Here is a 22,384-nt window from a genome sequence, read left to right on the forward strand (position 1 = left end):
ATATATATATATATATATATATATATATATATAATATATATATATATATATATATATATATATATATATAGAGTGAAAGAAAATAAAAGGCCCCACTTTGGATGTATTCCATTTTAAGAGTAATAAAAATAGACACTTGTTCTTTTGACACAATTATCATTTTGTATGGGAAAAAAAATTTAACAAGTAGTTATTATTCTACAAGACTTTATAAAAACGTACCCTAAAAACACAATAACAAAGTTGCGTCAGGATTTCAAAAACTTTATACGTGATCGGTCGAACCGCCGTTTTGTGATGCTACAGTACATAGGCGTTTTTTCCAAGAAGCAATTGAACGACAAATATCATCAATAGTTATTCTGTCCCAAGCATCTTGGATTGCTGCTTTCAATTAACCAGTAGATTTTTAACCAATCAAAACACGAGATTCGTGACACACAGAGCCCTGACCCGGATATGGCATTCGGACATGGCTCGGTGGTTGTTTATAAACAATAGTAATGGCTGTGTAGTCTTAGACTAAGCCTGATGCAGAATTCTTTAAATTAAAGAAAATATGGGTAAAAAATGTCAATGGGGCCTTCGTGACAGCGACAGTTGATATCCGGAGAGATCGGGAGGCGTACGAATTTTTCCTTTTATCAAGCCGTGGATCGACAAACCTCGATGCAAGCGATGGATCAGGGCTTGCGCTCGCCCTCACAATCAGCCGAATTTAGCGAGGATCAACAAGAACCGTTACATTTGTTCTAAGGTAAGTTGATATTCAACACAATTTATATCTATCATTATCATATTAAAATTGATTTTTTTATTTTTTTTTGGCCAGAGTTTGTTTTATGATTCTTTCGGTAAACATCATTTCTCTCTTTTCACTTTTCACGTTGACTTTAGAGTCGTGACTCCCGGCTGAGTTGGTCTAGACTCTAAGTCTAAGTCTCAATCAAATTCAACATTGTAGTTGAAGTAAGTAGAACGATCTTAGAGACTTAGAGGATACTTTATTTGAGCCGTTCATTTATTAGTACAGATTAAGACAAGTAGATACGATGTTTATCTCTTATTTACCGTACGGTGATAATAGCCTGACGGTGTGTGGGAGACTATTTTCACCGTACGGTGATAATAGTGTGGAAGGTTATATTCACTGTACGGTGATAAAAGTGTGGGAGACTATATTAAATATAATGGTTAGGCTATATTCACCGTACGGTGATAATAGTGTTGGAGACTATATTCACTATAATGGTGTGGAAGGCTATATTCACTGTACGGTGATAATAGTGTGGGAGACATTGACAGTAGATGTTGTTACTGTTGTTATTGTTCTAACTAATAATAACAAGAAAACAAGAGAAGATACATGTTTTACTGATGCTGTCAAATCAAATAATTTCATTTTATCTTTCCAACTTAAATTGCAGCATTTCAAAGATGGTGAGCCGACTAAAAGATTCCCCGATCCTGAACTTGCTCAGTCAAGTTATCGATTGGAACTCAATATCCAAAGCCAAGAACAAAATTAACACCAAGCAAACGTCGGCTTTAACCTCTGAGGGTGAGGGATTCTGATCAGGGAATGGTATCAGGGTGAGTTTTTGACCGTTATCTATTCTTTAATCATGTCATGTGGCTATGGGTTTTTAAATTCTCAGTGTGTTTTCTTATTAATAATGACATTTGCTTCCTGATAGCAGTAGCAGGTTCAGGTAAATGAGTTGAATCCTGCTTTACTGTTTGAAATTATCAAGGGTGATAGTGAGTGTTGATCAATATGTCTGATTTTGATCCGGTTGAACAAAATAATTTCCACGACCCCCAAAATTGAGAAAAGGAAAAGTAGTCAATTTTTTTCAGAGCCATATGACCAATGTAGCCAGATTTTATTACTCCAGTTTTTACAGTGCATTTCATCCTTCTGTAGGGGTGCTAGTGTATCACAAAGTACTTTCCTCAAGACTCAAGGCCTAACAGACCAGCCACCACTGTGTGAGCAAGAGACATGGGTCCAGAATCGAACCAGCATGTAAAGCGAGTGTTTTACCAATTGAGCTATCGGAACCAGATAATTATTATATGTAAAAAAAAGAAGCACAGAACAGATTATCATCTCCAAAAACAATAACTATGCATTTGACTGTTTCCCTCCCAGCCAGGATAAAACCAAGTATGTAATCTCATTCCAAGACAAAGACAGAATGCAAGTTGAAAAACAGATATACGGGGATAGAAGTAGAAGACACAGTATGTACACCTCCCTGCCCACCATGGAAGGCCAGGAACCCCACCCAAGGAGTAAATTTAGCATTTATTTGCTTATTGTCTTATAGCTTTGAGATCTCGGGGTATGACATTCTGACTTGTTTGAGTCCCTCTGTGACCACTCGGGATGCGAACCCAGACCTTTTGGTCCAAAGATGTATGACATACTCCAGACCACATAACCGCACTTAAAAAATAAAACTACCTGGATGGTAATCTTAAAAGATAGTCATAGCGCCTTATTGTCGTCATGTCTGGTCTACATACTCAATGTACCCCCACCTGGTGGAGAATGTCTTACCACAAGACCATAACATGCATAAACATATATATCAATGTCAGAAACGTTTACATTTTGTTCTTTTTCAGAGAGGGTCATGAAAGAACACTTAATTTTGAAGCAACCAATCCCGAAAATGGATCCGCACCAGAACCCAATGGATACTGAAGTGGTCAACAGGGAGACTGAAAACAAAGAAAATGAACTAAGGGATAACAAGGAAAATGAACAAAGGGTTATTCCAAATTTAGGTATGACTTTAATAACACATAAAAGAAATGCCAAATTGTATAATTTTTACTATGTGGAAAGAGCACAGTGAGCCTGTTGAACAGTTGAACGTTCAAGATTTTGGGCATCCGAAGTGCTGATAGATACATCCTGCCACTCATGACTATATTTCACCACGCTCTGGAGGGTCAAAATTTATCGGACATGGAAGTCCCAACAACTGATAGAAGTTTCAGATGACACAGTCTTCTCACCAATGAGAGGAGCCTAGGAAATAAAAAAAGAAAGCATGAAAAGAATAAGAATATATTTTTAAAAATCAATGATTTTATGAATATGTGATAAATTTATTTTAACCGCCTGAAAAAAAAATAGATTGTCTGAAGTCAAACAAATTGCTGCCTTGAGCAATTTCTATTTAAAATACTTTTCTCGGGCCCATTAGAATGGAAACATAAATGTTTTCTCCAATTCCCTTCCTCTTGACTTGCAACTACCTTTTAAAAAAAGGCAAAGATGTACAGGTGTCAGAGTCTTAATCTGCATATCCAAAATGTTGGGTATTAGATATGCAGGCTACCCAGTCTCTATGTATCTGGACTTAAATAAAACACTGTTCATACATAGAATACCTATGACAGAGAAAAAACAAACTTCTAACTGGATAGTACTGTTAATGCAATTCCAGACATTGTAAGTGGGTAAAAGTAAAAGTGGGTGGTCTCAATAGATCCAATATTCTTACCCAGATCAATTAAATTAGTTTGTTGATTTAGTCTCTGCTGGACAACTAATTGCAAAAATAATTTTATTTTATTTCAGATTCTAACATGACACTGTTAGCAGTGGTTGCAGAGAACTTATCACTGAAAGAAGAAGTCTTTGTGCTTAAGCAATAACTGAAGGAGTCTAAGAGACTTCACGCCCAAGAATTATTAAAAGGAGAGAAACTTAAGAGGCTGCTGTTGTCAAAAAAAAAACCCAAAAACGGACGCAGATAAATGCAGTCACTCACTGACCATTGAACACCTGCACCATCACGGACCGAAAGAAGCTGTAAAGAGCTACACTGGTTTCGTGTATGAAGATTTTGTAAAAATATTCATCTTTCTCATACCAAACAATACAGAATTGTAATTTACCATATCAACACAAATGAAAGCAACACGTTGCTTGCCCATTATAGATCAATTGTTACTTGTTATGATGAAATTGCGCCAAAATTACACTTTCTTGAATCTTGCCAATTTATTTAAAATATCAAGAAATGGTGCAGGATGTCTATTTAGGGCATGGATCAATTACTTGTATTTCAGGCTTGACAGTTTGCCAGTATGGCCTGATCGGGACACCATCAAGAATTATATTCTACAACATTTTTAAAAAGATTTTCCGGACACACTAGTTTTTCTTGATGGTATAGAGATAAAGACAAACAGGCCCAAGGCCTTAAAAATCAAAATCTATTGTATTCAGACTATAAGTCCGCGACTAAGTTGAAAGCTCTTGTGGGAGTGGAGCCTTCTGGGGCATTTACTTTTGTAAGTATGTTGTTTTCGCGCTCCATCTCTGACAAGGAGATTACAACGAGGAGTGGTCTGCTACTCCTATTGCAGAAATTGATTAAAACCAATATGGTCAAACTGGGAGATGGGGTAATGGTGAACAAGGGTTTCATAATTCAAAGGGAGGTTGAGAATTTGGGGCTTAGACTCTGGATTCCCCCATTTGTCTCTGAAGGTGCCCAGATGACAGCACCAGAGGTCTCTAAGACAAAAAAAATTGCCACATTGCCAGACACAGAATTGTCATGGAAAACGCAATAGGAAGTCACTGAACAATATATAAGAAGATTGCATTATATTTTTAAAATCATAAAGGCCTAATAACTTATGTTCATCCAATAAAAACGACTTTTCACCAGTTGTATATTAAAATTTCAGAGAGGTATATTAAGAAATCTACAGTTTATGACTATATTCCTTTGATATAAATTTATTGTTTTTCCTATTTTTATTTCTCTTGTTTTATTGCTATAAAAATACTTTTATTGCAAATGAATTGTTCCAAAATGACCAAGAAAGGAATTAAAAGCAAGTTGCCCACCATAATTTGGATTGATATTATTATCTTTATCGGATACAATCACATCTAAAACTTAAATCACAGATTGATCGTCTACCAAAGCAGCAAAGATTCCAGGTTCTGTCGAGGTAGTTTTAGTTTTTTAACCATGTTGTCCACATATGGTAACAGGATAGCTGGGTCTCATAGATATGATGGAAAGCATCCCTACAAATCGTTAGTAAGCAATCATTATTTTTGTTTCATGCTTCGGAAACTGAAGTGAATCCCAGCTATATATGCATGATACTTACAAACAAAATTTAGAACCTTGCAAACCAACCAATTTGCCCCAGCTGGATGGGTTTTATGGCCTCCCATGGTGGGAGGAAAGGTCACTTACTGTGTTTTCCATCCCCCAAATCTGTTTTCCCTTTCCATGTTGCTCTCTGTCTTTGTTTTAGATTAAATTTGTTCATATTTTCCCCCTCATCCTGGCAGGGACCCTTAGTTGACAGGGAGACAATCAAAATGTATAAAACCTTTTTTAGATGCTATCTCTCCCTGTAGGTATATAATCTCTCTGTTATGAAAATTAATAGTTATTAGTTATATATATATATATATATATATATATTATATATATATATATATATATATATATATATATATATATATATATATATGTCAACATTTGAGCATATTCTTCATTGCAGTATCCTTTGCTTGAGTGGGACTTTTAACAATGCCAAAGTAGGCACATCAGTATATTGTTCATGGGATCTTCTGTTCCCCCTTCGAACCATATCTCTTTGTCTTGCTTTTCCTTTGATACTTTCAACTTCAGATCTACAACTTCTCCCCCTATCATCTGGCACTCAAATGATTTAATTGTGTCGCAAGCGCTGTAAATCCCCTAAAATCAAACAATCTACCCTTGTAACAATGCAGATTGTTTTGTCCCAATGATTTGAATGCATTATATTACCTGTTGTCCCCAATAGCTGCCATGAATGGTCGCAGCTTTACATTCCTACGTGGTTTGGGAATAACCATGGAGGTAATGGGCTCGGGATCAGTTCTTGGGCCACGAGGTTTACTCCATTGTTGTGGAAGGCTGGTGCAGCTTGGATCTGCAGGTATATATTGTAATCCAGCTTGCAGCCAATTCTTCAGTGTAAGGATTACTGCAACAACATGGGAACATTCACCAGATATGCTGCAAGTAAAATTTAAAAACAAATGAAAACAACACTTGTTTGTAAAACCTACTCGGAATGAAAATTATATCACATTTAGATGATGAGTCATTATTTTTAAAATGGTGTATAGGATGGCTAACCCCCTTTTTAAGTTGAATTAAAACATATTATGCCAAATCAAGCTAATGGATCACACTTGACAAAGGTATTCGAGGTAAAATGATGCTAGAAAGTGAATTTAAAATTAAAATAATCAAAAATATTTAAAATTTAGATAATCACTCTACAATAAATCAATAAACTACATTCACTCTCCGCAATTAAAAATTAATCTAATCCAAGTCTCATATTTTTTCGTGCGACTATGTGGTCTTGTGGTATGACACTCGCTTTTGGATTGGAAGGTCCTGGGTTCGAGCCTCACTCAACGCATAGTTGAGTCCTTGGAAAAGGCTCGTTACTCACATTCTCTCACCGTACTCAGGTGTAAAATGAGTACCTGGCCGTTAACAGGGTTGTCTCAGTTCGAAACAAAAAAATGTAATATTGCCTAACAGGCTTCATGACCTGTCCTAAATGTTAATTGTTGCTGTTGGCCCAGATCCCATTGTAAAGCGCTTTGAGCACGTTTAGTGGATGTTGCGCCAATAATTTTTAACAAAATTTTTGTAAATATATTCAATTCTTTGCATCTACAAACGCACTCTCTACATATCGTTCTCAGGCGGTGAGTCACAAATATTACTATTTTAATTTCCCGCATAGCTCAACTGACTTAGTAATTGATTCCCTTGAAATGGCATAAATAATAATCGATCTCTAACTCTAAAGCATCATATTTTACCTGATGGCCCAGTCCACCAATTTTATGTTTGCATTTTGTAAATATAAATATAATAAAAAGCATGTTTCCTTAGAAGACTTTTTTTCTTTCAGTTCTTAATCTTATTAAAGTTCTCTGTACCAAATCCCTGAAATAATTAACTCAGAAAGACTGACATTATATTTATTTCGCGCCAACTGCCTAGAGAAGCAGTTGCAAAATTATAGTGGAATGAACTTTAGAGAAAACCAAAATTCCTTAACCGGGCATCAAATCATAGTCATTGATACTAAAGATGCTAATAATAATAATAATAATAATAATAAATAAAATAATAATAATAATAATAATAATAATAATAATAATAATAAATAATAATAATAAATAATAATAATAATAATAATAATAATAATAATAATAATAATAATAATAATAATAATAATAATAATAATAATAATAATAATAATAATGATAATGATATGATCATAATAAGAATGATAACACAATAGTAATAGATATTTGTGAGACTAAATAATGCAAGAAATTATGGAATCGACGTAAAAATGAAATACTTTCCCATCATTTTGGCAGTCATAAACTCATAAACTGAGAGAGGCAACTTAATGTGATACAAATTAAAATTATTTTTAATTTGTAAAAATAGTAGAGGATGCCATTTTGCTGTTTACAAACAACATCTACAGGCATCTAGATCACGCTAGGAGCTATTGCAGATTGCTTTTTGCAGATTTTTCTTCAGCGTTCAATACAATGCAACCTCAGTTGGTTGTTCAAAAATTGACTAGTCTGAATTTAAACAAGTATATAATTGCTTGGGTGCTCGAATTTCTTACGGAGAGAGCACAATATGTTCAATTAGGGCAAAACAAATCTTCCTGTATAACTACAAATATTGGCGCTCCTCAAGGTTGTGTATTGTCCCCTGTATTATTCACAATATACACGAATGACTGTAGAAGTCAAAACCTGAGTGTACCTTTAATAAAGTTTGCAGATGACACCGCTCTTCAAGGCCTCATAACAAATGGCAACGAAGTGGCTTATAGGCAAGAAATTGATAGATTTGTGTCTTGGTGTGATGCCCACCACCTAGAGCTTAACATAAGCAAGACAAAGGAGCTAGTGATTGACTTTAGGAGAGTGAAGGAACCGATAGAACCGTTAAAATTAAAGGACCAATTCGTCCAGCGAGTTCCTCACTACAAATACCTTGGTGTAACGATTGATGACAGGCTCAAGTGGGATGAACACTTGAAAATAATTAGGCATAAGATGTGCAGACGTACATATTTTTTATCGAAACTCTCTCAGTTTAGAATAGATAAAACCCTCTGCACATTATTTTATAGAGCACTAATCGAAAGTGTTTTGTCATTTTGTGTAACAGCTTGGGGAGGCAATTGCTTAGCAGTGGAAAGGAACAAAATAAATTCAAATATTAAAAAATCCATTAAACGCTATATAAATGATGTTGACGATGTAGATCTTTTATACGAGAAATTTTGTATAAATAAAATAACTAAAATATTAAATGACCAGTATCATCCACTAAGACCATCAATTATTATGTCAGAAAGAAGTGGTCGCCCTTTCTCTATTTCAACGAAAACAGAGAGACACCGAAAATCTTTTCTGCCGTCCAGTATTAGGCTTTATAACAACAAGCAATAATCATTTTATATAATTATTTCTCATTTTTACTTTCTAAAAATATAAATATTAATTTATTAATTTATTTGTTTTGCAATCTTTTCAATTTTCAATTTATAGTGACATTTTAACTATTTTACAGTGTTGAAATTATTCATATTATAAAGCGCAACTCTGGTTATAGAGCTGCTCCTTTTTTATATATATACATCCTATTTCCATTGTATTTTTATCTTATGTGTAAATTATAACACGTCTGTACAAAAAATTTCCTTTTTGGGATGCAATAAAGTATTATTATTATTATTATTATTATTATTATTATTATTATTATTATTATTATTAGACAGTGATCATTGCCATCATGAACTTCGTACTAGTAATTCTGATAATCGTGTACCGGTGATTAAAAAAAAAATAATAAGGGCATTTAAGTTTGTTTATTTCTTTCAATAAAACAAGATATATAAATATATATTTTTAAATAATCGAATTGAGCCGATGCTCTACTGAGCCAATGCAAACAACAGGGCGCACACATAAAACACAACTCCAACTCGCCTACACATGACAGTACAACTCTTTTGTTCTCCCTTTACTTACGTTCGCTTAACTCCCATCCCCACCCCTTTTTTATGTAGTAACGCTTTCTACAAAACCGAATTCATGAAGACCAAGATGAAAAAGACATAAACGTCACCTAACATTAACATTTCATTGAAATTAATCTTGTTTCACAACCCACATGACTGACTGACCGATGAGATGACTTGTCTAGCGTCGTGATAATTTGGTTTACACAGTGCAGAAGAGGACAATGCATAGAAAAATAGAAATCGATTGTAACTTTAAACAGTAGTTTTAAAAATGAAACTCAGCTAAAATTGAACACTTACCCTGCTTTCCATGAGCAGTAGGCATCCACTGCCTTCTTTTCCCTCAAAACTCACGTCGTGGGGCTTCTTGCTCTTCGGTTGGCTTCGATAAACAGAAGCAATAACATCAAAAATTTCGTTCTCCTTTTTAAATATTTTAACATACTTTTATAGGCAAAAAGCTTCCTCTCGTGTTTTTTTTTTTGCCAGGATGTCAAATATAGTAAATAATTTTGAGAAATATCCTCAGGGAGCTCGCTGACTGCCATCGTGATAGTGTAAGATAAAGAAAGAAACCAACATGAATGACCGAATCCGTGTCATAACCGTGGTCAAAAGGGGGTCAAGGTCAAGAGGCGTGGTTAATTCCCCCTGCACTACCCGTTTATTGCTCTTCATCAAATACTTTTTGTCTGCCCTTGTGCACAATATTTGACAAAATACTTGTAATCCATAGGATTTAAATCAGGGCTCATAGGAGGCCATTCATCTTTTGTTATGAAGTAAATGTTGTTATCCACTAAGAATGTTTGTGTCGAAATACCCGTTTAGGATCTAGTCCCGTCTTGTTCGAAAATAAACGAATTATCAGGATACATTGTTAAGCATTCTTGTCACAGTTTTTTCTTAAGCAGTACCGTATAATTTTCTGCATTCACTTTTGTTGTTTTGTTATCGCTGGAATGGAGTCGGGTTTTGCCGTTCCAACTAACCCGCCCCAAAACCATAATTTATTTTGGCAACCTATTACTCTCGTGGTAAAGTCTATCCAGTGAAATGTCAGTTTTTCTACTACCGTACACATCGTCATTCTGACTTTTCCTTGCAAGTTCAATAGTGAAGTCTTTTTCGTCAGTAAAAATGATATGATTAACGTCATTGTGGGTGAATTTGTCTAGTAAAGCTCTTTCTCGTGTTTTGAGTTTTCTCTTGACGTTTTCAGACTTTCTTCTAGTTTGATTCACTTGAAAGGGCGGAGATTAAGATATTTTTTTTATAATCTACGTACGGAAAAGTCACTTATGCCTAGGACACCAGCAACTTCATGAGTAGAGAGATGGGATCCAGGATTGTCTTCTTGAGACAGAATAGCATCTTCCACGAAGTCGATATTTTCCTCTACCCTTACTTACTGAACGGGGGCGGCCACCAACTTTTTTTTTCTATGAATTGACCCTTCTTTTCGTCCTGTTGTAATGATTTTGTTAACCGTCCTGACTGACCAGTTCTTATTCGGAAATTCTTGAACAATCTTTTACTAGTCCAGCCCTTTTCCTCGAATAATGCTTTAATAACATTTGTATCTTCCTCAGAATAAACCATGGCTTTTAGTTGTCAGTTTTAGGAATTCTGCTTTCTTGTTTCGATTGTGTTCAACACAGTGCAAATGCGTACAATGAAACAGGAAGTAAACGGGGTGAGTTGCACCCTACTCTTGATGCAAAATCTTGCCCAGTGAATCGACAGGACGTTCTTAGTAATTCATGATGAGAATTTCTCGAACTCTTGATATGACATTTTTAGTGATATTCTTTGAACAGCGATAACTCTTGACCCTTTCATTCATTTTTCTTGAAATTTGAAATTCTTAGAAACAAGTTGTTATATTCATAATGTAAAAAAAATTGTGATGATTTATAAATATTATCATAGTTTTAAAGAGCTCTACTTTGGGGCCTTTTATTTTCTCGGAAGATATATATGTATATATATTTCTTTCAAAATGCGTCTCAAAACATTTTGTTGTAGACGAGAGCGTCCAAACCTGATATCTAATTGAGTTTTGCAATTTTTAAGCCGAAAATTTGTTCACTACAAATCTTATTCTTTCACTCTCTCAAGCCTCAAATAGGTAGATGAATAAATTCCAGAGCTAGCTACGCATGGTTTTAATATTGTCCTTTCACGCATGCGAGTGAATGAAGTCAAATGTTTTGAATTATAAACGCACGTGTTTCTATTGAGTGGGATTGTAAGTCATGGCTGAGTTTGGAAACAAAAGGAGAGAGATAGATAGACAGAGAAAGAGAAAGAGGGAGAGAGAGATAGAGAGAGAGGGGGGCAGTCAGATAGGTAGATAAATAGACAGACAGAGAGAGAGAGAGAGAGAGAGAGAGAGAGGGAGAGAGAGAGGGGGGATATATATATATAATATATATATATATATATATATATAATATATATATATATATATATATATATTGTGGAAGAAGGAGGGGGTATGAATGTGTTGTTTATGGATGTGGGCAAGTGTATTGTTAGAATCTAACTTAGATTGCACACTCACGTCAATGTAAGTGAGTATGTGTGAGTGTATGTGTGCGTGTGTGTATGAATGAAAGAGAGAATCATTTGGAGTTCGAAAGAGGTAGTTTGTGAGCACATGAAAGAGAGACAGGTTTTTTAAAAATACAGTGGTCCCTGATTGACGCCTCCAAATTGCCTAGTAACTGATTCGCCCTTTTTAATTTTTGGAGATAAATTTCAAAGGAGGGGTGCACTCTTTTCATTACAAAAATGAATAATTAATTTTTTTATTCATTTTTATGTAATTTTAGTTAAAACTTAAATTGATTTGTTAATTTGTTTTAATCAGTTGAAGTCTTCTCAAATAGTATTAGTTTGAATAACTGATTCAAATTAATTTGTAATGGAACACAACACTCAGAGGTTTTTTTAGAAACAAATCAAGTGCACATCGTTTGGTTCAAGTATTGTTTTTGTTTGTTCACAAAGTGGCGATATCCATGACGTTCCATCTAACGGTCGACTGAACAACAAGTAGGAGGCGTCATGCTTTAACGTCTCGGAAAAATTTTTTGTTATTTGAAGTACAGTCCTTCTCCCTTAGTCACCGTCTCTAGTTTGTTATGCCTTCTCGCAACCAAAATTGTGTTAATAAACCATTGTAGTAATAAAAACATTACATTATCTGATCTGAATAAGAATAAGAATCTGAAGAACGAATAAAACCCAAACATCTTAGTAATTTGAAAACAGAATGGTCAAATAATATTTTTACAATCAATACAAACCGGGTTAACATACTAGCGTTTTGATAGGTGTCACATATTTGACTAGCAACGATTGATTAAATAATGTGATCGAATTTTTGAAGTTCATATATTCCCCTTACCATTAAGTGACTTTTATTATTTTCTACATAGGAGTATGATAACCAAGTACAGCATGGAATCTATCACTACGCGGTCTTTCCGGATGGATTAAAGATGTTACAGAATAAAACAGGACGGTACTCCATAAACAGTGGAAAGATCTGTAACTAGTAAGTATATTTAATGGGTTACCGTGCCGATAATGTTGATGATTTTATAGTTACTGATTATGATGACAAGTGTATTAATGACTATGGTAACATTTATGTTTATATTTATCATGACGCTCATTTCAATGATTACATACTTATTACTTAATACTCTTCGGGCCTTGAGGCACATAGAACATCCACCAAACATCTCCATTTTTTTGCGATCGGCTGCCTTTGCGGTGGCTGTATTCCAGGACAAGCCTGCTTCCTTAATTCTTTCCCTCTTGTCCTTCGCCAGATTTCTTTGGGTCTTCTCCGCTTTCTCTTCCCATCTGCTGTCCAGTACAGGGCTGTCTTGGAAGTGACCCTTTTCCATTCTGGTCACATAACCCGGCCAACCCCGATTTCTTCTTTTTATTTGGCTGTCAATGCTAGTGCAGTTAGTTTTCTTTAATCGATCCACTGTTTTTATTTTTGTTGGCCAAAATAAACTAAAAATTCGTTTTAGACACTTGTTTTGAAAGGTTTCTAGTTTCTGTGTTATGGATTACGATGGCAATAATATGAATGCTTTTATAAAAAAAATATATAGTTTCAATAATATTAACGATTATGATGACATTTATATTTTCCTATTTACCAATTTTATGAAGTTTAATGGCAATCATTCTGAAATTATTAGCCTAGTTTTGAAATTAAGAGGTAATACGAGATGAGATCAGGGTCTAGCGCGGTCATTTTTCATCGATATGTAAACTGAAAACTATTTATAATATCATAACAGAAATATAGAAAGGAATATAAATAAAAACGGAGGGCCTATTACTACTTCAAAGAAGAAAAACTACCAGCTTTCCTTATTTGTACTCCCAATAATCTTCTGTGTTGAGGGTAAAATTTGTGAGCTTTTATCTCTCAGGTCATTAAATTTTCTTAAACAAAATGGCGGGTTCAGTAGAACCCTGTAAATCCCTTAAAATATTTTTTTAAACCCTAGAGGAAAAAGCAAACAATAATAATAATACGCAAAAAGATTACGGAGATACCTAGAGAGAACACAATCATGGACTCCCTAGCCAAACTGACCAGATTTCCCTAGAATATCAGGATTTTGATCGACGATCTCAAATGGCTTGTTCAGGATAGGTTGACCAGGATTTTTTTTCTCTCACTCACCCCCCTCCCCCTCTCCATCCGTCAAAACGTCTTTCCAATAAAATATTTTCATTTCTTGCGATGTTGTCGCAATAAAATTAGTTGAGATGTTTGCAATTATACAAATGAATATAAATATACGTCAACGTTCATATGGTCAGCGTGTTCATCTGGCAAGTTGAATTTCTACATATGACTATAGCTGTGGGTTCCAATTCCACTGTCGCCATTAAAACATCAAAACAAAAAGGCTTGCTTCTATATGTTAAATCATGTTCCAAACTAATATTCCTTCTACCCTCTTAATTTTTAAAAAAAGTTATTTTAATACGCCCCCCCCCACCACCACCCACCGAAAAAAATAGACCTGAGAACATCCCGCTCTTTTTTTCAATAGTTATTCCATTTTATGTTTCTATTTCCTCTTACTATTTTCATTTGAGTGAAAATAGATTGATCTAAATGATGAAATGATTGGATGAACATTCCTGTAAATAACCGTTTGTGGAGAGTGTTGGGAGATAAATATTAACTCCAAGTTGATATATTCAGAATTAAGGTGTCGTATGTAATTGTTAAAATGAGTCATTTAGACCCTTCTCATCACATTTTAATAGATCCCGCTTGTTCAAATTTAAATTATATTATTAAGGAAGGAGCTGGGAGGGGGGGGGTGAGTCTCTAAGAGACAGAGGAGATAATCAGATTGAAACCCATTTTTAATGGAGAGTGTGTTTGTGTGTTAGTTACTACTTACCTTACCGTACCGGAGTTCCGTGTCCCTGAAGAGGTTGAATGTCATGGAACGCCATCTTCACGCCCAATGCCATTACCTAACAGTCGTTTATCTTTTTCCAGTTGTTGCATCCACCTTTCCTGTCCAGGACTTCCTTGGTTTGAACCGTGCTACTAAAAACCGATAAAGATACCCCCCCACCCCCAACCCCCCACCCCCCAACTGATAACATATTAAATTTAAGAAAAACAAGCATCAGAATAAGTGAAAAAGGTTTTAAGTTGAGTGTAATAAGGATAAAATTTACCCATACTCAAATAGCAAAATACCAAAACATAAACAAAAAAAAAAAACAACAACAAACAAAAAGCAACAACAAACAAAACAAATATTAATATAATAATAATATAATAACTAAATAATATAATAATAATAATAATATATTAATATATATAATAATAATAATAATAATAAATAATATAATAATAATAAATAATAATAATAATAATTAATAATAATAATAAATAATATAATAATAATAATATAAATTAATAATAATAATAATAATAATAATAATAATAATAATAATAATAAAATAATAAATTAAAATGATAATTTGCCATATACAGTGTTTCTGTGTTTGCTCACTAGTGGTGTCAACTTCTAATAGCTCCGGGTTCATTCCCCACTGGTGTTTACCTCATATAGGTAGTTCCGAGTTTACTCCCCCTGTAATACTGTGTTCACTTTGCAGTGGTGTCGCTTCACATAGTCCCAGGTTCACTCCCCACTGGTGTCCATTTCCCATAGTCTTGGATTCACTCTCCACTTGTGTCCATCTAAAGAAGTGGATATATTCCTCTCGTGTCCATATCCTATAGTCTCTCGTTGTCTTCCCACTCGTTTTTACATCTTACAGCCTCCAGTTCATTCCTCATCTTTTCCACCGTCCTATAGCGCCACGTTTATTCCCCACTGGTGTTCACATCTCAAAGTCCTAGTTTACTCTCCACTATTTATATCTCTTGGTCCCTGGTCTACTTGGCTATATGGTCTTGTGGTATGACACTCGCTTTAGGATCGGAATGTCCTGGTTCAGCCTCGCTCGGCGCATAGTTGGGTCCTTGCAAAAAGCCCTTGACTCACATTGTTTTACCTTCCTCATGTGTAAAATGAGTACCTGAGCATTATCAGCCGTCTCTGTCCGAAATAAAAGTGTAATATCTCCTAACAGGCGCCACGTCTCGTTCTATATGTTAAATGGATATTGCCCTATACATTTGAAAAAAAAAACCCACTAAAGTTCCCACTACATTCCGTATTCTCGCGTTTTTTCACCACTACTGTTCAAATCCCCGGTTCTCTAGGTTTCTTCCCCTCTAATATTGACACATTAAATGGTCCTTGGTTCACCTATTACAGTACAGCGGTTGGAAACACTATGTCGGTTACAGTGCTCTTTTGATAACAACATTGCTGTGAAAAAATTGCTGCGCAATTGTTCACTTCTTAAAGTGAAAAAATGGCCTTCCTTTAGTTTTATACATTGAACTATAAATATCTAATTCACTACCTCCTGTAATAGTAAAAGGAGAGAATGTAAAAAGGACTGTTGGATCCACATTATACGGAACTGGAATAAATCCCCACGATTGCTTCTTTATTTTATACTCGACTTACCTAAGGTCACTAATCTTTCTTCATATGATATGGATTCTACTCCATGACGCATTCTTGTTGCTCGCTTTTGCATATTTTCAATGTTGAAATCTTTTAATAAGTAATCCGTGATATTTTAGCAATTTTACTCTCGACTTAGATTATCTAATCAGTTGTTTCAATTGTGGCATCGTTTGGAATAAGATGATATCTTTATGTTGTCCACAGCTATAATTCTACTCTAATAAATATAAAGCAAGGAACGAAATGCAAATACTCAACTGGACAACAATCTATGTTTAAAGGCTGTTATACCCTTCCAGATGATCCAAGGATCTTGCAAGGATGGTCGGATCCTGGGGTAAGTAGGTTTAACAATTGTATTTATTTAGTTGAGACAGTAACTTGTGTCTCTACTTGTAATACAGTCAATTATAGTGTGATGACTGGTAATGATTATCAGCAAACTGTAATTCTGGTGTTGGTTTCTTGTTGATGAAGAAATTTTTAATATATTTAAAGAGAGGAATGATGGAGTAAAATTGGTGTAGTAAAATGGAAGAGCATGAAACGGGCGCGGGGGGGGGGGGGGGGGGGAGTATATGGCATGGTGTGTTTAGATTGAAGAAGATGAAGAGATTGAGTGGCGTGTTAGATCATGATAAAAGGAAATGAGCGGGGCCACCTGGCATGTTATGTCAAGATTAAAGAGGATGAGGGATGGTGGTCCCCTGCCATGTTGTGTCGAGTTTGAGGAGGATGTGGAGGTCAATTTGTATGATATGGCAATATTGGATAGTAGGAGAATGATTATCTGTCATTTTTTGCTAAGATTGAATAGGAAAGAGAGAGTGATCTGGCCTCTTGTGGAATTATTAGGACGATGAGAGGGTCATCTGTTAGTTGGGGCACGAAAGAGGCCATTTGTCATGGGGGAGTGTGGATCATTTGGAATACTGTAAAAAGATTTTAGAGGAGGTAGGCCATATATGGAATATTGTCACGAAATTGAAGGGGAGGAATGAGGAACGCATCGAATGTTGTGACAGGTGAGGAGAGAGATGAGGGAGGAGAGAGAGAGAGAGAGAGAGAGAGAGAGAGAGAGAGAGAGAGAGAGGGAGAGAGAGAGGGGGGGAGAGAGCGAGAGAGAGAGATGGGGGGAGGGAGCGAGAGAAATAGAGGGAGAGGGAGAGAGAGAGAGAGAGAGAGTGAGAGAGAGATCATCTGGAAAGTTTATGACACGATTGAAGGGAAGGTAGGGGGTTCATCCGAAATTGTGTGACAAGTTTGAACAGGAGGAAGGAGGGTCATCTGGAATGTTGTGACAAGATTGAAGAGGAGGAATGGAGTCTCTCTGGAATGTTGTGACACGATTGAAGAAGAAAGATGGGGCCATCTAGAAAAAACAAAATTGAAGAGAAGGGAGGGTATTTTCATCTTGAATATTAGCACAATTGATGAGGAGAGGAAGGAATGTTGTGACAAGATAAAAGGGCATAGAGGTAATCGTCTGGAATGTTGTGACAAGATAAAGGAGGAGAGATGGACACATATGGAATGTTGTGACAAGAATTATGTGTCGTGAGGGTGTTTTTAGAGTTTTATGAATTTTTGGTTGGTGGTTTAAATGAACTTACTAATATGGGTTCGAATCTAATTTTGTGGACAATAGTCTTTTAAACCTGCAGGTTATGAATTCTTCACAGACTGATAATGTTTGTTTTTGTTATTTCTTTTTTTTTGTCACTGGCTATTTTTGTCCTTGAAATTGGACAAAGCCCGATGGCTTATTTTTGGACAAACACATAAGCTGGCATCCAATCGTGATTCCAATCTTGATGCCAACATGAAAGAACGCCTGATTTGATACACGTTTGTGACCGCGTTAGGACTTCTAGTGACTTTCCACGTATGTTTCTAGTCGATTAAGGATTTCTTATGGTCGATTAAGGAGTTCTTTTGTCGATTCAGTTCTTATGGTCGATTTAGTTCTTTTGGACCCTTAAAGATTTCATTTGCTCGATTAGGGATTTCTTAGGACGATTAAGTATTTCTTTCGGTCGATTAAACTTTGTGTTTGGTCGATAAAGGATTTCATTTGGTCGAAAAAGGATTCCTTTTGACTGATTAAGGATTTCTTGTGGTCTATTAAGGACCAGTTAATCAAAGTAAAAAAGATCTAATTGGCTTGGGTACTCATGAATTTACAAAATTTATGGAAAACTAAAGGTCTTCTCCATAATCTGAGAACATTAACGGTATTAAATGTAATAAGAAGAATTTTTCTCTACTGATTTTGGATTTTAAAAATGCAAAAGGTAGAGGACTATTTATAACCAAATCAAAGTGTGTTTTTTTTGTCAAAAACTCAGAACCGGTGATGCCATTTGGACTTATACATGGTTGGCTGCAAATAAAAACAAGGCAAAGATAGACATCAACATTACCGGTTTTTGATATGCCATTAACTGTTGATATCATACGATTAACAAGATTATCAAAATACGTCAGGAAATAGAAGACGATGATAAATCAAGAATCCTACTATTTCAGCTGAGCAAAATGACCATTGATCCAGAATTTTACGAGGCTATAAACACAAAAACGATCAAAACCAGTGCCTGAACTCAACAAAGCCATAGCTTAAGCTCAATGTTTTTCGTAATATTCAGGGTGTCCATATGGTTTTCATCTTCCTCTAAGGAAAGGTCACGCATTTGTTCTTATAACTCACAGGTCTTCATTTTTTCAATTAAGTTAGCAAAATTTACACCACGGCCTGTAACAATCTCGTCATAAGTAGCTCAACAAAATTTCATAGCCCAGTTTGGCAGACCATTATAAGACATGAAAACGATTTTTTAATCTAACAAAAAAAAATGGTATTCTAATTTTGCTGAGACACCTAGTGAACGTTTGGTATCGGAGATGCATACAAGAGTTATAGACCCATCTGTCTTAGCTGTAGAAATGATTTTCGTGAATATATTCTAGAATGATATGCTGCATCCCATCTTCGTGAATATCGACCATAGAGAATTTTTCAGTAGGACGGTGTTCCTCCTCCTTGGACAAAAACCTTTCGCAAATCTAGGAACGACACGTTTCCAGAGAGATGAGTCGGGAGAGATAGACTCGATTACCTGGCCGTCTGGGTCATCGGACATTTCTCCGTATGACTGTATGTTATGGGGCTACATCAGAGATATTGTTTATTCTGCTCCCATACTAGACGTTGGCACGCTTACCATGAAAATCAGAGCTTTTATTGAATCTGTCACGCCATAAAAGCAACACAACATACGGAAATCACTTAAAGATATGTCAATATGTTGAATTCTTTCATCGGTAGCCATGGCAACCATAAAGTTAAAGACAGCAGTAAACAAAATAAAAAGCATTTTTGTTTTTATAACTCCGTGTTTAAATTATATTGGCTGTTAAAGATGTTATTAAATACGCAAGGCCCTTCATACATTAAATGCACTGAAGGATGTTTGGAGCGTCCTGCAACAATCTGTTTAAACATATAAAAGTATTGGATACTTTATTGCTGAGATAAGGGAGGAAACGTTTCAGTCTGTCAAATATATGTTAACGATTGGTCAATTGGGATGTAGTGATCACTTGGAAAGGGAAGTGGATTAAACTGAATAAAGATTACTTCCATTTATAAGAAAGACACGAAAATGCAAAGAATAGAAATATATTGAATTGATAAAATAATATATTTTACCAAAAACGTCTTTTAAATATTACTATAATATAATATCCAGACATGACAAGCACTTTTTGTATACACGGAAACACCGACTTGCTATTTGGATCGGAAAGGTTAATTTCACTACAAACCTGATTACGATATTTGGAGGACATGAATTCAGACCAAAAATTTATGAACTAATTTTGAACAACATAGCAAATATCGAGGTCCTTCCGAAAAAAAAAAATTCTTAAATTTTGTTCGGTAAATATGGAAGACAATGTATAAGTAAATACCAAAATTATTAATATAAAACACTTTGGTGTTGATATTGTAGATTTTATCAAATGTTTTAAGAGTTATTAAGACATTTTAAAACAAATATTATACATTTTCACTGTCTGGACATTTTATTTGTTTACATGTTGATGTGTTGAATGGGAAAGCATTGACAACCATCCTAAAAATAGCTGACACTGAAACAAACAAGACGACAGCTCACTTTGCCATGACACAACACAGTGACTCAATCCACCTATCACAGTCAAACCGTGGAATCCCACCTCGCTTGGATAACACACGTAATAAAAGCCACTCGAGTAATCCTTAACTATTAGCGAATATGATTTGTCAAGACAATGACATGGATTAAAGTCACAACACACATGACTGAAACAACACATAGTAATAGTGAAGTTTTACACAAGAACACTTGTCAACAATTCCCATTAAAGCAATGAACACACATAGGAAACAATCTCATAGTCCTGTTATCAACAATATTGCAAGTGTTCAAAATAAACTAGGAAAAATCTCCAATTAATGAAGATAAAATGTCAATCAATTAATAAAAAACATGCGTCTTTTATCGACATTATGCAAAATGACAAACGAGATATCATCAATGGCATTGAGTCATGGTTGGATTCTTCTATTCAGGATAATGAATAATTTCCATCAAAATTCAACATATACCGAAAAGACTGCAATTGATGAGATGTTTTTATTGCCATGAACCAGGAGTCTATAAGCTTGTTAGTTCCAGAACGGGAGGAAACGTTTATGATGAGTTGGGTCAAAATTGAAATTAAAGGTTTCAGGACACTGTACATCTTTCTACTATCGACCCAAAGTGGGGGGTGAAGTAAGTTTCGAGCTATTCAAGAATTGCAAAGTGAAAATAAGAACCATCACCAATGCATCTTCATAATAGAAGGGAATTTTGACTTCCCGGGTTGTGACAGGAAAACTAAATATTAAAAGAAAAGACCCCTTTTACACAGCTACACGTTGATTTATTAGAATATCTTAGACGTCACTGCGCCCACTCAGTTCACAGAGGAACCAACTCGCATGGGGAACACATTAGTTTTATTAATCACCAATAATCCCAGTCTTATAATTCATCAAGATGTCATCCAGGCATCTCAGACAATGATGCAGATATCATTGAGGTTGACAGGAACCCGAGAAATAATGTACAGAAACAGAGTAAAACCCTCTCTACAGAAAAGCAAACTGGGAAGATCTGAGAAAGGAAATAGCTGAAACAGCTAGTGAACTTTAATATGCCACAACTTAACACTGAAGAAATTTGGCAAAAAACTCAAGCATTTTTTAGAGATAGGAATTAGTGAACATAAACAACCACATAAAACGTGTAACAACAAAACAGCCTTACGTGGATTACAAAGCCCATAAGAAAAATGATAAGACAGCGAGACTGGTGTTATAAAAAGTATATAAAGATGAACGATTACAATTTTTATGAGAAATATACACTTCTTAAACATCTTGTATAAATAGAAATTACGTTTAAAATATTGGGACTTCGTGGAGGACATCATTAGCCTTTATGAGAATGGAAACCAGTTTACTGGTATTGCAAAATTATAGTGCTACATTAAACACAGAATAAATGGACAGAAATGGGATAGCCTCAATCATTGAAAATGGAAAGCTCATCACCACAACACTTGACAAAGCGACAGCCTTAAATGCCTAATATCAGTCTGTCTTTTCTAAAAAGCAACCTTTGACCTTGGAACAAATTGAAAAAGCAAAACAGCATAGCAGACAAACGCAGTTACATCAATGAAAGGCAGCCTGTGATAGAAAACAATTGTTTCGAAACAGTGCTTTGTAAAACTTCTTCGAAACTAGGATCGTGCAAAGGGCAGAGGATCGGATAACATACAAGCAAGAGTTTTGAAAGAGACTGCATACCTTGCCTTCGTTTGATTTTTCAGAGATCACTCGACACTGGTGAAGTCCCTGAGAATTGGAGAACAGCTTATGTTCTTCCCATTTATAAAAAAGGGACAAATGATTCTTTCAAATCACCGCCCAGTGTCTCTCACTTGTATATCAACCAATCTTACTGCGCACATCATTGTCAATCAGATAATGAAGTACCCAGATAGGCATGATATCTTAAATGAACCCCAGCATG

General features: G+C 35.2%; 1 protein-coding gene and 1 long non-coding RNA gene across 2 annotated transcripts in view; both read left to right on the forward strand.

The window, feature by feature from the left end:
* Positions 1 to 517: 517 nt before the first annotated feature.
* LOC144961761 (uncharacterized) lies at positions 518 to 5,186 on the forward strand. Its single transcript, XR_013643272.1, has 4 exons — positions 518 to 757; positions 1,428 to 1,593; positions 2,635 to 2,796; positions 3,599 to 5,186. It is a non-coding gene; the product is annotated as an uncharacterized LOC144961761 (long non-coding RNA).
* Positions 5,187 to 12,583: 7,397 nt separating this feature from the next.
* Positions 12,584 to 22,384, forward strand: part of LOC144961763 (uncharacterized) — a 49,181-nt gene continuing 39,380 nt past the window's right edge. The window contains exons 1-2 of the mRNA XM_078894850.1: positions 12,584 to 12,697; positions 16,458 to 16,590. Coding sequence (XP_078750976.1) covers positions 12,642 to 12,697; positions 16,458 to 16,590 — 189 coding nt within the window. The 5' untranslated portion in view covers positions 12,584 to 12,641. The remainder of the gene's footprint in view (positions 12,698 to 16,457; positions 16,591 to 22,384) is intronic.

This window comes from Berghia stephanieae, unplaced genomic scaffold (genome assembly GCF_034508935.2).
Source record: "Berghia stephanieae isolate SIO BIC M18660-M18661 unplaced genomic scaffold, UCSD_Bste_1.3 scaffold4, whole genome shotgun sequence".
NCBI lineage: Eukaryota > Metazoa > Mollusca > Gastropoda > Nudibranchia > Aeolidiidae > Berghia > Berghia stephanieae.